General features: G+C 39.5%; 2 protein-coding genes across 2 annotated transcripts in view; one reads left to right on the top strand and one right to left on the bottom strand.

The window, feature by feature from the left end:
- The window catches only part of LOC103805559 (tumor protein D53 homolog), a gene marked incomplete at its 5' end in the record, with an annotated part of 13,463 nt that extends 4,178 nt beyond the window's left edge, over positions 1–9,285 (top strand). The window contains 4 exons of the mRNA XM_009078214.1: positions 2,346–2,360; positions 4,611–4,649; positions 6,833–6,893; positions 9,154–9,285. Coding sequence (XP_009076462.1) covers positions 2,346–2,360; positions 4,611–4,649; positions 6,833–6,893; positions 9,154–9,285 — 247 coding nt within the window. The remainder of the gene's footprint in view (positions 1–2,345; positions 2,361–4,610; positions 4,650–6,832; positions 6,894–9,153) is intronic.
- A 3,343-nt stretch (positions 9,286–12,628) lies between these two features.
- LOC103805558 (HD domain-containing protein 2-like) lies at positions 12,629–14,068 on the bottom strand (the record flags this gene model as incomplete). The annotated part of the gene is made up of 2 exons (XM_009078213.1): positions 12,629–12,723; positions 13,930–14,068. Coding segments are annotated over 2 exons (234 nt in total), but the record flags the coding sequence as incomplete, so codon positions are not given.
- Positions 14,069–14,110: the final 42 nt, after the last annotated feature.

Here is a 14,110-nt window from a genome sequence, read left to right as displayed (position 1 = left end):
AAGGAAACTCCTTACACTACACTACTATATGCACACTGCCACATACATTGCTACTAGTCAAGTATTTAAAGATTAAGGTAACAAAGGAATTGATGCAAATTAGGATGTCAGCAGTTATTCTTCTTATAGATCCTTCATTCAGCTGTCTTGTACATATTCCTTAATTACATGATCACACAGACCCTTTTTTAATTCAGTGCCTGGGATGAGCCAGCTCTCAAGATGAATGAAGGTAATATAATGCCTCATTCCTGCCAGGAGTTGGAAGGCACACGTGGAAACACAAGACTGCAGGGAGGGAGAGCCTGGGGGCAGGACTGTGGCAGCTGATTGTGCCCCTCGGAGATGACTGGAATCAGCACAGATTGCACATGAGGCCCCAGAGGGGTGGAATAAGGCAAAGTTCATCCCTCTGGAAAAGGGTGAGGGAAGCTTTGGGAAATACTGGGGAATGCATTAACCTGTTATTTTCTAAGCATCTAAATGAGAGCATGATGGGAAAAACATAAAAGGGTTTGTCAAGAACAATTATCTTGAACTGACAGCACCTGTCATAGAGGATAGAGGGGAGGCAGGAGATGTGATAGAGCTTGACTTTGACAAGGCTGTCTGTACTGTTTTTGCAGAACTAGAGAAATGCAGGTTAGGTGTTACTGCTTTAGCAGGAAGCGAGCATAGGGAGTTGAAAATTATATTCAAAAAATAGGTCTCAGTAGCTCACGTTAATGCATGATTTTTGCAGGTTCCGTTCTGAGTCTGTTACTCATCAGCATTTTCAAGGGCTAGGCTGGTGGTTCACAAGAGCAGCTCAATAGGGCTTATTTCTGAAGGCTGCAAGCTCTCTCTCATTGCAAGCTTTTAGAAGCGGTTTGGGCCAATATCTGTTGGTGATGCCTCACATATAATTAATTTACTTTAGTACTGTGGGAGTTGATTTTTGCTGTGCCTTTATTTTTGTGCCTTTTGGGTTTTTTGTTGTTTGTGGGGATGGATGTGAAGTTTTTGCACAGCCTTTTAGTGTGCATTTCCAGGACTTCTGTGATCTAGGGATGTTCTGGGCACTTAAAATTGCTCCTGAAACTGAATTCTTTTAGATTCCTTCAGCTGTCATGCCTGAAACTACCATTTCTAAACCTTTCTATCTCTGATACCCCAATAAAGGAAATAATAGTAATAGTAACACTGTCTTGCTATGTAATTTCATAAGCATTTCTTTTCCTGATGGGTGAAGCAGTTGTTTTCTCTCATTTCTACTGACACTTGCCTCTTTGTGCTGGTTTTTAGAGGTGTGCAGTAACAGAGATCTCCTTATCCCATGGCTGTGCAAGTATCTATATTAGCATGGGGAAGGAGGTGGCAGTTACTGGGAACCAGCAGGTGGTAAAAGGAGGCTATGTATGGCAACAGTATTATTTGAGCTGGTCTAAGCAGAAATGTGTTGTGAAGATAAAACCACAAATGTTTGAGAAACACCAATGTATATGATGTGTATAACCCTGTAAATAAGCCTGAAGAAATCAATGCTTTTCTTTGGAGCAAGGTATGAATATTGTGCAGTAAATAATGCATCACACCACACACTGAGGAAAGATGTGAAAAATAAGTATCGAAGAGACATTCATTAAGTGTGCACCATATATCTGGCTCACTGCATGAGGCAGGTGTTCCCTTGAAGTGGTCTGTAATTAAAGACTACATCAGCAACACAGATGAAGGAGAGGCTGTCTGCTCATCAGTTCTCTACTTCAGGATATTAATGACATCCTTTGAATATTGTATATCAGTGTGCTGCTGCCTTAATTAAGTTTCTTGTGAGCTGGAAAGCGGTGTCAAAGTGTTTCAAGTATTGTTTTCAACAAGGAACAAGTATTTTAGAAAATGTCATTTTAGAAATTAAAAGCCCCTTGTTTTTTCCATATCCTTAACTGAGAGATGATTAAGAAATCCAGAAGGAAGAAAAAGGCATTTGCTGCTGATGTACATGTACAATTCCAGTTCACTTATACTTCCTCTTCAATGATATTAAAGTAGGTTATGGGGAGGGAAACCAGTTAGTATTGTTTAAATCTGCTCTAAATAGAACACAAAAATTAGCAGAGAAAACTTCTGTCCTTTGCACACAGAATAGGTGATTGCATAGTGAAGGACTGTGTGAAAATTTTCACTTTGAAGTGATCTCAACTGATTGACATTCTAGTGTGAATTCCAGCATCAAGATTTGAATGCAATTTATTGCGTTTTTCTCCTTGGGCTGTTTGACATGCTACAGATGTATATGTGTATTGTTGTTACTTTTTCCTAATACTTTTAACTCTTGCTTTTCTTTCCTTGTGCATCCACCACAGATCTCATTCAATTGGGTAAGACACATTACTTTCCTTGAATACTGTCTCTGTGATTGACACGATTTGTTTTATAGACTGTAATGCAGTAACCTCTTTCCTTTCAGCATTGTTTTATAGGATAAAAGCATATGCTACTTAAACTGTAATGCCTTGTTTTTACAGTGTGGTGAGTATAACAAGAAAAGGACTGGACTAAGTGTTTGCCATGTCCTTGAGTAGATGTCTCAAATTCAAATAAAGAACACATTCAAAAGATGTTGCTCTTGGGAAAACCTATTTACATGTAATCCCATTCTCTCAAGCATCTTTTTCTGCCAGAGGTTGCAACATAAACAGCAAACACTCAGTAAAATTCTATTCAGACAGCAGAATTCTATAAAGGTTGTATAAAGTATTAATTATATCCTCTTCAATAAAGCAAAAATATCTTAGTAATGACTCTTTAAAAGTCTTGAGTTCTGGGGAAATTTTCACTAGTAGGCCAAGTTCTGAACATGATAAAGGACTTCTTTGTATTTAGAGACTGAATTTATTCATTCTGTAAAGCACTTAATAGGTGATGAATTAGAAAATAATTTTATGTGTGGTCAAAGATTCTACAAGCAGTCTGGCCTTTCATCAGGTCACCCACAGAGAAGCTGAAGAGCCCTGAATCCCCTGCCAGTCCCACTGGCCTTGTAGCATCTCCAGTGCATAGGAGAGCTCAAGAATATTTTTGCATTCAGCTATGTTATCCTAACATGAACTCTTACTTCACTGAGAAAGCTTCAAAATGTGGCATACATTGACCTCCCTATATCACTCTGACATGAAACCAAAATGTAATATTTAGGGACCTTTGTTATGAACAATCTCTGTTCTATGCCTCTGCACTGAGCAACCTCATGGACATGTATGTCTTTAAAAAAGCTTAATGTTTTAGGCTTCTACTAAAAGAAGATATTGTTACTGTTTCTATAACTTGCATCCTTACCTCTTTGGAGAAATTAAAAGGTTCACTCACTAAAATATGCACTTATCATTCAGATTGTCACGTGCAGTCTCTCAGCTGTGTGAATTTAATCTTCTTACTTAAACCTTCATATTTGGAATGTTTTGCTATTAGAAGAGGAGCAGCCTATGCAGAAATATTTCCAAACTCTATTTTTGCCTATTTGTCATGTGTTACAAGAATAAAATGGCAAGCATGCCTGTTTAATTCAACTAGGATCATTAAAGATTTGCTGCACTTGTGAAATATTTGGGCTAATCTTTCATAAATCTTAAAAATTATGTGAGAAACAACATGAAACATTTGCAGTCTCCTGTAAGTTCTTGTCTGTCTGAACTTAGCAGAAGCCTTAAAATATACACAACAGCAAACAGTTTGTATAAAATCTCTCTGTTCCATCTTCCTGCCAAACAGCTCTTCCCTCTCTTCCCCACCCCCATTTCTGAATCTTTAATCTGAAAAAAAAAATCTGTATATGGACTCAGTGCTGCTCTGAATTTGTGTAGTTTAGAACAAACACATGTGCTGTTTATATGAGCGCTTTCATTTTTTAATGCTATAATCATGCTTTGCTTGCAGCCAAATGTTGGTGGCTCTTAAAGGAAAGCTCTCACTGTTCTCAGTCAGACCAAGCTGCAGCTGTCAATCAGCACTGAAAGTAGCAATGCATGGATTTTTGAAAAAAGACATACTCTTGCAGCACACACTTTACTTAAAATGCTCAGATCTAAATGTGCTTATGGACAGTTCTTACACTTCAAATAGATTCTTATTCAGGACAGGCTTGACACTTCCCAGCAGTGGGGAACAGGCAATGCTGTGATAGCAGAGTTGGCTCAGGTGGAAGAAGGTGGCTAATGTAAGTCAAGTCGATAGTGTGGGTGACTGCCTGCTGGTTTCAAGGTATGCAAGATGATTTGGGGATCTCAGAGTGATGCGGAGGCTCTACCCTCTGCTTGCAACCTTTAGATACTCTTCCTGCTGGGAAGTCTGAGGAGGGAAGTGTCACAAGGAGAGCTGGATGAGAGCAGTGCATGTTGAGGTGTGAAGGAAGAGGCAAAATGTCCTAGAGAGATGGGGACAACTGAGGGTGTTGCCTCTCTGGTTGAAGGAACCTCTTGTTTAGGTAGGCAGTTGTGCAGGAGCCTCTTCAGATTGGGGGCCAGCACTCCTGAAAACATGTATATGTACGCTTAAAGTTAAAATATAAAAATATATTATAATCATGTTGCAAATTGGATTTTACAGCTTTTTTTTCTTTTGTTTCTTCCCAGTTACTCCATTCGCCATTCCATAAGCATGCCTGCAATGAGGTAATATGCTGCCCATATTCTATTTGCTACGGGGATTTCAGCAGTGTAATGAGGGGGGAATTTGCATACTTTGATCCTGATCCTACAGTTTTTAGTTGGATGAATAGTCTCACTTCAATCAATTAAGGTTATTTATGTAGATGAGGGCTGCAGGACAAGGCCATCTGTGTTTTTTCATTTTAATTGTATTAACTATATAATCTCTTGTACAAGCCTTTGAGTAAATGAAGCAGTTTTGAGATGTATTTGGATAGCTGATTGTTACCAGGTTTGTATTACTGAATCTGAAATTCAGTTGTTTTGCTGTCTCTGGAACATCATCCAAAGCCCATTAATGTCAGAGATGATTTCCACTCCAACAGGCTTTGGATTGTGCTCCTGTGGAGGGATTTTACATGAGTGCTTTCATATTTTAATGGCTATAATCATGCTTTACTTGACTGCAGCCAAATATTGACGTCTGTTCAAGTAAAGCTCTTGACTGCTTCCAATAAAATCAGGATCTAGCTTTCTTTTTACTCCCTTAGCCTCTAAATGTATGAATATCCCCAGTCCTTACCAAGCATGGGGGAAAACAAATCCCCTAACTATATGATGGATGCTAATTTATTCAAATTCAGCAGGTAGATAGTTTAAGGCAAACATTTACCAATGTGACTTACAGGGCAAATGTAGGTCTTAAAACAGTTTCTCTCTCCTTTTGACCATTCTTGCCCTAGGTTTGTCATCTAATTAACAGGAATTAAATCTGCATTGTTTTTCCAACTGGCTTCAGTTTGCCCTTTCCTTAAATTAGGGTCAGTTTAACTTAGCCTGATGAGGGTTATGATGTAAATGTATTTGCAGAAACAGGAACTATGCTGGCCAACAGTGCCTGAGCTGCAGAGTCTTTACTAATTATGAAGCACAACACATGCTGTATTTGAGGTCTCAGGTATCAAGCAGGGAGCAGAGATCCAGAAGATCCCCTTTACCTGCTGTAGATTTGTCCAAGTCCTTTATGCTGGCTGAACTACTGGAGTAGGAGACAACCTTTTGTACTTCCTCCAGCTTGCCTGTTTCTAGCATGTCTTCCTACACGAGATAGGGTTATTGGCGGTGAAGAAACTACTCCAAAAAGGGGAGAAGAGACATCCATCTAAGCACCTGAAGGGCAGTTTGAGTACAGCTCTCTATGGGGAAGAACACTCTCACTTTAAAATAGCATATGCATTATATTCATAATACTAGTTGGCAGATACTAGTTGTGCTCAGTATGTTCTGTTTGCAGGAAGAAATGTGAAAAATTGAAGCACTCAAAATAAGGGAGAGGCTATGTTTCAAATTTTGTAGGAAGAAAGAAAGAAAAGAAAGAATGAACAAGGTTGTCAGGCAAGCCAGCAAACCAAATATGATTTCCTTTAAGAAGGAAAATCAGTTGTTGCCTTTTATTTTTTTTCCCCAAGTCTTTTAATCCATGTTCTACTCTCATTTTTCCCCCACACAGTTTTGTGTTCTGTTCCACAGGGAGAGAAAGGCAGAGAAAAGCTTAGCTTTGTCAGAGAGATGCCTTAGGAACACATTCTCCCTAAAGTCTTTGTCTTTGAAAGCAGCAGGATACATCTGCAGTCACAAAATCACAGAGCTGGGGGGTCAGGATTTCTCAAAGGCATTTGAGACCCACTTCCTGTGTAGTTCTAATCTTCTTCATCCCAGCCTCAGGACATTAAACTTGTCATATTTTGAATAATGTGGATTATTAACTTTCTCATCAGCTGAAAAAAAGCACATTTATTTCTTTACAGCAAAACCAGAAATGGATAAAACCACAACAGAAATGGATAAAACTCTAGAAATGCAGAACTACAGCCAGTGTTCTCCAGCTGTTCTTCTGAGAACATGGTAAACGTACCATAGAGCAGGCAGGCCAGTCACCATTTGGTTTCATTTACTAGGCAGGTTCTGCTTTTCCAAATTTGTAGCAAAAAAATACTCATCTAATTACAGTAATTGGATTTGACTGCCAGAGCACAAGTGAGTGTTCACAACCTATCAGTCCATAGCCCTGTGCTGCCAGCCAGCCTTCATTCTGTCCTGGCATTGTTGTTGCCTGGTAAGAACTAATCAAATTGTGGAGTTATCCCATGACATTTGCAACTGATTTTTTCCTTCCTTCCTTCAACCTTTTTTTTTTTTCCTCCTAGGAATTCTCCAACTTTCAAATCATTTGAGGAGAAGGTTGAGACCACTGTCACAAGCCTTAAGGTAAAGGTTAAAGGCAGAGTTGCATGCAGTTGTTGCCTTTGTTGCATGGTGAGCCTCATTCAGGGGGCCAACTCAAAGGTTTGTCTCCTCATGATTCTTGTTCATCACATAAAGTCAAGTGTGCTCATAAAATGACATTTTACATGGCTGTGATAGAGCATTCTATCATTTTCAGGTTTTGAGTGTTCATGTTTATCTAGTGATGGGCTGTTCTGACAACTTTAAGTCATGATGGTGTAGGGTAATGTCATCTCCATTGCACTGTGTCAGAGAAGGAACTGGCTTCTGTTTCACAGGTGGAAGGCTACAAGTGTCTCAAGGAGCTAGAACAGAGCTCAGAGCCCCAGCACAGTGCCTGCATATACTTTCCTACTCTTTCTTTTCAGTTTAGCTACAAATGGCTTTTATACTGACCCTCATAGTAGGAGAAATGATTCATGCAGTTGGGTGCATCAGCTCTTAATTCCTGTCTGCTGGAGTCAAGCCTATTCCTCCCACACCCCCCCTCCCATATTAGCTTCAGTGGTCCTACAATGTTCTGTAGTCAGTCAAAACTGACTTCCTGCATGTCACATGTCATACCTTTAGAAGTCAAATTTGTTCTTGGAATTTGGACTTTGGGCTGCAACTTTTTTGGGAGAGTGTATTAGTTCAACTTCTCTGGGAAATCAAGAGGACCTGAGTGCCTCATTCTTTTCAACTTTTCTGAAAATCTGAACACCGGTGAATTAAATGTTTGCTTAAACACTGGGGTATTGGCCAGAAGCATTCAGTGAAGTGACTTACCTGATTCTCAGTTTTGGATAGAAGAGTAGGCAGAAAAGCAAATAGAAAATGAAACTGCATTGTTTCTGATTTTGAGATGCACCTTATCTGAGTCATTTGAAATAATGCAGGAACAGTTTACTTTCACAATCACTCTGATAAATCCAAATCAATGTTCTTTTGAGAATTTTAACTGGCAAATAAAAGTTACGAGTTTTGCCATGAAAACTTAGTAGTAGCTCTAATGCTGCAAGTTCTGGGCTCACCAGCAATGCATGTATTTCTTACTGCTCTTTGCAGAAATCAGGGGTGAACTGATACCTCTGAAACTAGACTGGATACAGATTTTTACCTCTTCAGATGGGAACTTTTAATCAGTGACTCTGAGCAAATATCAAGCCCACTACTACATTATTTTTTGAACTTCCAAGCTAGGCTAGCTGCTTAAAGAAACAAAGTATTACATAGGATTAACCCTTTGGAAACTTAGGACACAAAGTTCATTTAATTAAAATAATCTTCCTAAGCATTCAGTGGCTGACTGGCTGGGAAAATGCCAGCTTGTCTTTAAGTCCTGCTGCAATTCTAGGATGGAGTAAAATGTTTTGCCCTATTTTCAGGCTTGAATCAATTTTCAGTGAGCATATCAGCAAGCCAAGCCACAAAAGAATGTTCTCTTACCAAGACAACCCAGTCAAAACAGCTTTGTCTCTTTGTCACTTGTCTTGATCATTTCCAAATCTTTAAAGTTCTGGCTTTGTTAGAAAAACTTTAAATACCTATTTCAGTGATTTAGTCTTACTGGTTTTATTTTTAATACTTGCATTTACAAATTCAGTGACCTGAAGTATTTTGGAACTAGATGTGTGAGCACATTGTCATATGTTTCATTAGTGTAATTTGATCTCTTCTCTCCTCCTTCCCCCATGAAAATGCTAGGAGCAGTTTTACATATCAGTATCTAGGTAGCTACAAGTGCCTGAAGGGAGACAAGGGTTTGTTCTTTGGTTACTACATTCCTTCTGCTGTCAAATATCCCAGTATGGTTTGTGTACTTTGCGAGCAGCTGTTACCATTGCTGGCGGATGGGCCACTTTGCTCAGCAAATGAACCAGTTCATTTTAATACCCATCTCTCATCCAGCCTTTGTAGAACTGGAAAAAACAATGAAAACAGTGTGAGCTACTCATAAACCACACAAGGTTTACTGGTAGGGTCTAGCATCCTGCCTGGGATCTACTTAGGGACTGGTTCCTTTAAGTGTACGGGACACGCCACTGGCAGATTTTACGACGGCAGCCTAGTTTAGAACTGGGGGAGGAAAGAAATGGTTTTATTTGACTAGTTTTATAGCTGTTGTTCTAAGAAAAACTAATCTCCATGTGTACTTTGCCTGAATAGTTCCCAGCTCTCCATGGCCTTGGGGTGGAATGCAAATGGGACTTGATTCAGTGTGAGCAGAGGAACTTACTGTTCTCCGTTTGCCTTGTTTCAGACCAAGGTTGGTGGGACAGGCCACCCAGGAGGCAGTTTTGAAGAAGTTCTCAGCTCTACAGCCCACGCCAGTGCTCAGAGCTCTCTTGCTGGCACCCGACTCCCTGAGAGTGAAGAAGAGCTTCAGTGTTAAACTGCAGGCCCTCCTGAGCCCCACAAGCCTCTCCAGAGACTTGCCCAGACAGTGATTTTCAGCATCCCTCGCTACACAACTTGTGCAACAAGGTTTTGTCAGCTTTGGAAAATTGCCTCTCTGGCCTTGTGTTGGAGAAATGTTTCCTCTCTCTATTTCTATTTTAGATGGGCCATTTTATCACCAGGTACTTTGTACATCATCAAAACCACACACAAGTCATTGGCTATAATGCATTAAATTCTACATTAAGTGACTAAAATAGTTATCATTTTCATTTGACTTCCCTCCACAATCTCCTAGTCTTTGTTTTTTATTTCTTTTAGTTTACTCTTTTCTATCTGTTGGTTTTCAGCTCCCCTCTCAATGCCACATCAGACAGATGGACCTAGAGCTGTGCAAAGCTTTCGACTTGCCAGCAGTAGCCCATACACCAGCTGTCTACCAGCCATACCAGGTGCTCTTTGCTCAGGAGTGTCTGTACATGATTTATTTTCTAACAGAATTAAAATCACCTATTGTCCAAAAAGTTTTTCTCCTTCACTGGTACAGTCTGGCATTGCCCTCCACCCATTAGTAGGCAAAGTCAAGGAAGACAGGAAGAGACAAACAGTTATTCATACAGAAACCAAACTGATTACAATTGCTGATTTAAGATGGTCATTGTGACTAGAAAAGTTTCAGTTAAAAAATATGCACCATTGCTTGCTCTCTATGGTTTAGTAAGACTTGACAACAGCGTAAGTTAATTACAGAATCAAATGGAGTGGAGGGAACCTCTAATATATTTGCCTCTGTATCTTCCCACAAAAATAGGGGAAGGTGCATTTATGAGCCTCAGTCAAGATAACAGCCTTAAGTGAAAGAATACAAACCCAACAATTGGCTGCAGACGTGCCATAGGTTAGGAGCCCATGCCTTCTGCCTGTATTTCAGAGCTGCTAGCATAGACCATGATCTGACAATGCACAGGATAAGTAAGTACTTCACTTTTGGTGTCAAAATTTGTTGTGCTTTGCTCCAGTACCTAATTCCACCAACTGCATTATCTCTGATCAATCACCAAGAGCCAGACATCTCTCCACTTTGATTCAGCATGTTTTCTTGCATTCTTTTAACACTTTTTCTAAGGAAAGAGCAGCACATCTGTGACAGTATCTTGCTGTCTAGTAAGCACGTGTCAGTCTGCACATTGTGTTACTCAGTTCAGCAGACTGAGGTGAGCACAGCGTTACCAATAAGCAAGGTGGAAGAGCCTGGCTACTTTGAAGGTGGATGCAGTTTTTGAGCATAGGCCAAAGCTTCAAATCAGTGTTAGTGAGTTTGACGTTACAGGTTGCTTAAAACTTTTGTGAGAAAACTTGGCTTTAAGTGATTTTTTTTTCCCTGTGTGGCTTTTGTTAGTTTTTATGAAGTTGAAAGCCATTTCATAATGTTCTACTGGACATAAGTTAACTTTGGACATTTATATCACATGCCTCTTTAGTGTGATTTTTAGCATGGAAGCAAATCTAATTAGGGGTTTTTAGTATTCTTGTGACAATTTTATAGCTTATTTTATGTGGTTTTGTGCATAAATGTGAATTTATTTAAAATGTAAGATATTAATGGTCAACTTAGTTTGTGTAAATGAAGTTCTTGATATTCTTATTAAAAATAAATTTCTCTTACTCTTTTACCCTTTGTGATGTTTTAATTCTGTGTGCTTACCAGTATTACTGAGCAACCTGGTCTAGTGGAAAGTGTCCATGCCCATAGCAGCTTAAGTACAAATCAGGTCCCTTCCAACCCAGACTGTGAATCTATAAACCTTGCTAGTTCACAGCACAGCATCAGCATAAATTGCACAAACATAATCTGCTAGTCCTAGTTTTTAAAATCCAGTTCCTTCTGGACCTGAAACTCATGGAAATTTGGCCCAAACTTTGAACATTTTAACTTTCACAGGAGAAAAATAATTGAAGAAAGTTCAGTAACAGTGAAACACATCACAGAAAACATAGAAGTCTAAACCTATTGCCCCCTCTGTGCAAGACCAGCAGCCAAACCAAGGTTAAAACATGGAGTCCAAGTACTATCTCTGGGTATGTCCCCTCAACCAGACCAATATGCTCTGCAGACTTTGTGCACTGTGGCAGCCACTGAGGCAAGAGCTGCCAGTAGCTGCAGAATGCTCTGCGAGCTTTGGTCAAGGCACCCCTGAGGTTTGCATAAAGGAAACATTTCCTGAGTCATGGTGACTGAAAATGTGAGCTCAGCTACATTATCTACCATTAAAGGGGATTACAACTGAGTTTAGTTTTATGCTGCCTCATTTGATATGAGGCTGAAGACAGAGAAGCATCTTCAGAGAGACAATTTTTCCTAGTGTAAAGTTTGCTTATTTGGTAAGCATGACCTCACCCTAATCTCCAGCTGCACACAACAGCTGGGTGTGCAGACACTGGCCATGTTATGGCATTTACCCCTACAGCTTTACTTCACAATCATTCTGTACTTCCACATTAGTGCTATTACTTCTGCCAAAAACTCATTTACAGCAGCTATTGGTCCCAGTGGGTAACAGCCAAAAGGGAGGTAGCTTCACACACACTGTGTTAGACTGCACAAACTAAAAAGGTCTCTCCCAGCCTCAGCTATTCTGTGATTACCAATACCTGTGAAAGAGTCTGTAAAACTGCCAGACTGGGGTAAGGAAGAGTCAGGAATACAGGCCTTATGGAAGTGTCAGCACCATTCCCCAATACAACGCATGAACAGGGGAAAAGTTGTATGAAACAATGAAGATATTGAGAAAATGTAATTAATTAGATTATCAGTCTTATCCACCATCACTTCTTAAGGCTTATGCACTTGAAAGAAATCTCTTCCCTAAGCTCAGTCAAGAGCTTCTAGGGAAATGTGCTCCTTGGTCTCATTTCTGTGTAGCACTGAGTGGATACTAACTCATCTGAAGCTACTTAAATCCATATATACTTGGAAGACACAGGACAAGACTACCTGACCCAGGCAGTGCATTACATGAACGGATTAGATTGCCATCAGCTAATTTTTAAACATGCCTGAATTTCTCCAATGCATAATTTTTAACTGAAACTGCATTAATCAGAGGCTTATTTTAAAATAGGAAAACCACAAACAAGCTCATTTGGTCCCTAACACAACCTCGGAGCTGGGAGGTAACTATGCTACCTGCTCCTATCTATGTGGTCCTGGGATCGTCAGCAGTAAATGCATAGGAGAAAAAACATCTGCTGGCAGAATTAGTGATGTTGTAAGATGAACAATAATGCACAGAATACAAAACAAAGCATTTATTATAGCTACAGCATTTAGGAACACCTCAGGAATGTGGCTGAGATGCAGCAGCTATTTTTTTATTCCTTTCTGTGTTAATCTGAGATACAAGCTTGACTATTTCTGGGTGAACAAACTTCCCTGAAAAACAAAAGAAAGGGAAAGTTAATCAAAAATGCTCTCATATTCCCATGTGTGAAAGGTTGGCACTGAAACTATACACCAGTGATGACACTTTAGGCTCAGACTAAATGTCGAATTATTCTTTCAAGAAAGCGAAAACTCCTAGTTTCATCCAACTATGAAGTAAGACTAGTTACAGCCCTTCTTCCCCAAAAAGCTTGCATTTTGTACTCTATTAAGACACTTAATAGAGTGAAAAATGGAAGTGTCCTGACCAAGATAATCCAATACTATGTAACCTGGTACAGGAAACCCCCCCAAATTACAGGTGCACTTAGGTTATATGCTGTAGGCTCTACTCAGACACCAGCTCAGTTTAAATTACTGAATTCTGGCAGAATTCTGAATTCAGGGCAAATACGTCAATTAGAAAATTAAGTATTCCAGCTTTGTTGATGTTGCCCTTTTTTATCTTCTTCCCTAATCAAATTACATTCTTCAGAGAGCTTACTATTTCCTTGAGGAGTCACCAAATTATAACTGGGACTTGTCAGGGACTGTGTCTGGTGATTGCTGGTCCTCTCCCCAAGTTTGTATATCCATAGTTTTTGCCCAGGACAGGACAACTTAGTCACAGTCCTCTTCTGGTGTTCCACTCCCTTGTTAAAATAATGAAGATTATTATTACTTATTTCTCCTTGCAACTATCAGTTTATTTTGCAAAGGATCAAAAGCAATGGATAGAATAAAAAGTAATAATTGCACCTAAACAATTTCACTGAGGTGGTTCTCACACATACCCTGGGCAGGTCACACATGACCACAGCTCACATAGGGATAACAAATTCTACTTCACTGGTTCTTGAAACACTAACAAGGTAGAAACAAACTGCTGTCAAAATATTGGTGAAGACTGAAGACTCTTGTATGCCCCTCTGATGTTGCCGGGAGATTCTTAGACACATGCAAGTGTAATGAAAGCTGAGCCTCTCTAGGTAAAACATGATGTAAAAGTAATTTGGCATAAATGAAATTCAGGCTCAATACCTACAGATAAATGTAAGGTATTTTCACACTGTGTTGTTTCCCCAAAAACACTTAGTGTACTTGGGCAATGAGTAAAACAACTAGTTCTCACCTTCTCTGCAAGTCTGTCAGGAAAAAAAAAGGCAATTTATGTATTTCATTTATGAAAGAAGGGGAAAAAAAGCCCAAATGTCATACCAGCAGTTGAATCATAAAAATCCTGCAGTCTGCCAGGTGTGTTTTCCAACTCTTCATACTCAAATGCTTGTAGTATCATCTCACACTGATCCAACTGTTTTACAAACTTGGCTTCTGGAGTACACTGGTTTTCATATTCCTGAAAAGATTTGCAGTTATAATAAAACATTATATAATATAT

The sequence above is a fragment of the Acanthisitta chloris genome, unplaced genomic scaffold, assembly GCF_000695815.1.
Source record: "Acanthisitta chloris isolate BGI_N310 unplaced genomic scaffold, ASM69581v1 scaffold46327, whole genome shotgun sequence".
Lineage (NCBI taxonomy): Eukaryota > Metazoa > Chordata > Aves > Passeriformes > Acanthisittidae > Acanthisitta > Acanthisitta chloris.
This window is presented reverse-complemented; position numbering and strand designations above follow the sequence as displayed.